This window comes from Sitophilus oryzae, unplaced genomic scaffold (genome assembly GCF_002938485.1).
Source record: "Sitophilus oryzae breed Bouriz unplaced genomic scaffold, Soryzae_2.0 scaffold_1507_pilon_pilon, whole genome shotgun sequence".
Lineage (NCBI taxonomy): Eukaryota > Metazoa > Arthropoda > Insecta > Coleoptera > Curculionidae > Sitophilus > Sitophilus oryzae.
The window spans coordinates 1,721,085-1,724,084 of record NW_022146178.1 but is presented as its reverse complement, the minus strand read 5'-3'; the positions used below and the strand labels follow the sequence as shown (position 1 = coordinate 1,724,084).

The 3,000-nt window shown below is 35.4% G+C and overlaps 1 protein-coding gene across 1 annotated transcript; it reads right to left on the bottom strand.

Annotated features, from left to right (window-relative positions):
• Window positions 1–1,080: 1,080 nt before the first annotated feature.
• On the bottom strand, window positions 1,081–1,647 carry LOC115878253 (piggyBac transposable element-derived protein 3-like). Its single transcript, XM_030894677.1, has one exon. The coding sequence runs from the start codon at window positions 1,645–1,647 to the stop codon at window positions 1,081–1,083; it is 567 nt and encodes a 188-aa protein (XP_030750537.1).
• Between the last annotated feature and the right edge of the window lie 1,353 nt (window positions 1,648–3,000).

The window sequence follows — 3,000 nt, the reverse complement described above, 5'->3', positions numbered from 1 at the left end:
TCAGCGATATAGGTATAATATGTTTTTTTCGAAAAATTACAAGTTATAGCCAATTCTTTTCTTTCTTGCCTAATTTCCATACCAATAATACCATGCCAGTTAGTTGGCACCAAAAATGTAAAAAGTTTTATGTTTTAAAAAAATGAAATGATTCTTTTATAAACCTACATTAAATCAAATTAAAATAGGTATGTAACTTTTTTTTAAATATTAACCCGTCAAAGGCGAAGTTTTTATTTTGAATTTTTTGCAATTTTTAAAATGTAATTTATGTTAATATGATCATAATTAAGACTGTTCTATGCAAAAAAACCAAAAAAATTACGCCATTTTGAAAAAAACTACAGTTACCATATGGTAACGCCAGTCCTTTAAATGTACATTTTATTCAAAATAGTAACTTATACAAAAATATTAAAGTTTTAAATGAAAACATACAATTTTAACAAATATATTGATATTTTAACTCAAATGCTTGAAAATATTGAACAAAAAAACATTTACTTGGTATGAAATATAGAAAAGCATGGGATACAAAGGCCCAAGTTGCATTTGTTGCACATAGTACGAATGCTTGAACAACAGCCTTCACCTGCGCATCTCTTTCTTTTCTTGTTTGGGGTTTCAACCACTAAATGGTTCATTCCGTCATATCTAACCTCGTCTGAAATTCTATTGAGCGACAGACTGGTTTTGAAGTTTTGGGTCGACCACCAGGCTTCGGAATGGTTCCATAACTCTGTAAATAGCACGTTGTAATCTCCCTTCGAAATTCAAGTTGCGTCAGCGGTCCACCAGACTTTTGTGAATCTGCCAGGCGTTAGTTATAGTTACGTCAACAAACCAGGTAAAAAATTGGCCACCACCATTTCTTGCTGCGAATACCTATTCTGTATCTTGACGTTTTCGTCCATGAGATCTGTACCTCCCATGTGTGCGTTATATTCACCAATTAAAAAATGGACGAGGTATCATAGAGAATTCTTTTTTGGGCAGAACTATAACGTTTTACTTGTGATACAGGTAAAATACCGTGACAGGTTGAAGCGACACTAACAACGTTGTTGTCAACCCAACGAACTACCATAATACCTGATTCTTTTCAATAGTCCCCTGTATGTCCCTCTTTCTTTTTTGCGAGAGATTTTTGTCTGACATCGGACAATTTTGGGCCATGCGGTTTTCTCGAACGGTACCGGTACCCTGATAGCCCCTTTCTTTTAGGTGTTCTAAAAGATTTAAACCAGTAAAGAGGTTATCAAAGTACAGTTCATATGGTCTCTCCTTTTCCCCTTTTAACTTGTCCAACATTGACACAAATGGTGCAGCAGCTTTTCCAAAATCCTTTTCGTATACTTCATGTCGTAAACTATTTTTTCCCTGATACAATTCGCAGTTTACTAAATATCCCGATGTTGTATTCAGTGCCCACATTTTGTACCCAAATCTGATGGGTTTACCACGAATGAACTGCTTACAAGGATGTCTACCATAGTACTTTATCATACTTTCATCATAACTCATATGCTTTTCTGGCTGATAATGTTGCAAATATTTAGCTTTCAGTTTCTCTATAAAGGGTCTAAGTTTCCACGCTTTGTCGTCCAAATTTGGTTTGGAGTTATCGGCGCAATGAAGAAAACGCATGATTTGAACAAAACGGTCCCGTCTCATGGCACCACTCACCATCGCATTGTTCACATCACCTTGTGACTCCCAATATGATTTTTTTCCTGGCAATACTACATAGCCACTTACAATTAGTATTGCTAAAAAACATTTCATTTCATTTTGGAAACCTTAGGGATCGGGTGAGTTTTTAAACAGAGCATAGCGAGATGTCTCCTCGATTAGAAAAGTAATTATTTCGTCGTCCAAAAATAGCTCAAAAGTTGAACAGGTGAAAGATCCATATATTGTTTATAATTAGGTTCTGAAAATCTCTTGTCTGCGCTTTCTTGAAGATCACCCCTAATCCAGCTGAAGTTTCTTTTAGACCTTAGAGTGTACAATGGAACCGAAGCTGAAGCACTGTACTAGGAATATCCAGCTGTTTGGGCTCTGCAGTACTATTTCGGGGTAGGATCTGGTTCTTCAGGCTCTGCATCAACGTTTCCTTTACTAAAAAATTTTACTTCGGCTCGGGCTCGCAGTTGCCGTCTACCCGAAAGATTGTCTATTGTACCTCCAGAATCCCTATCTGCGGAGTCTTCATCCGTTAGAACATTGGCATCAGGTGGTTCTGGCACACGTAAATAGCGTCAATATCTTCCGAGTAGGCCATATCTAACGCCTCTTGCAAAGAAAACCGCGCCTAAAAAACACACTCCTTAAAAAACTGATAGTGTATTAGACTGGCGTTACCATACGGTAACACCAGTAAAAAAACACCTCCTAGCCAAAAAATTCCAAGGCATGTAGTAAAACACAATATAACCACAAAAATATACATATTTATAAAATAAAATAGCATAGCAAACACTTACCACATGTCTAAAAACAAGGAATAAATACTTACTCAAAATTTATGTCCACCATTTTTCAAACCGTTGCGATATCGTCACAGTAAATTGTCGCCTTACACGTATCTGCTCACTAACAAAACCAAAACGATACTAAAATAATCATTACATGTCATTTCTTAAGCGCATACTTAGCGACATCTTGTCAAAAATTACGAAACATCTAATGCAGTGGTTAAAGAAGGACCCTATGTTTAACGTTACCATATGGTAACGCCAGTCCTTGACGGGTTAATTAACAGCCAATTAGCATTATCGTAAATTATAAATAATGTACCAACATATCGAAATAATAATTTCTTTGTTAATACGGTTTAGAATTCTTAAAATAACAGGCAAAAATAATCCACAGTTTACAATAAAATAAAAGTTTCGTTTAAATTTCTTAATCAACTGATCACTATTAAAGTTCGCAGAAACCCGGTTTATTTTATTACATTACTCTGAGGAAAATAACGAAAATAATCGATATTTTTGA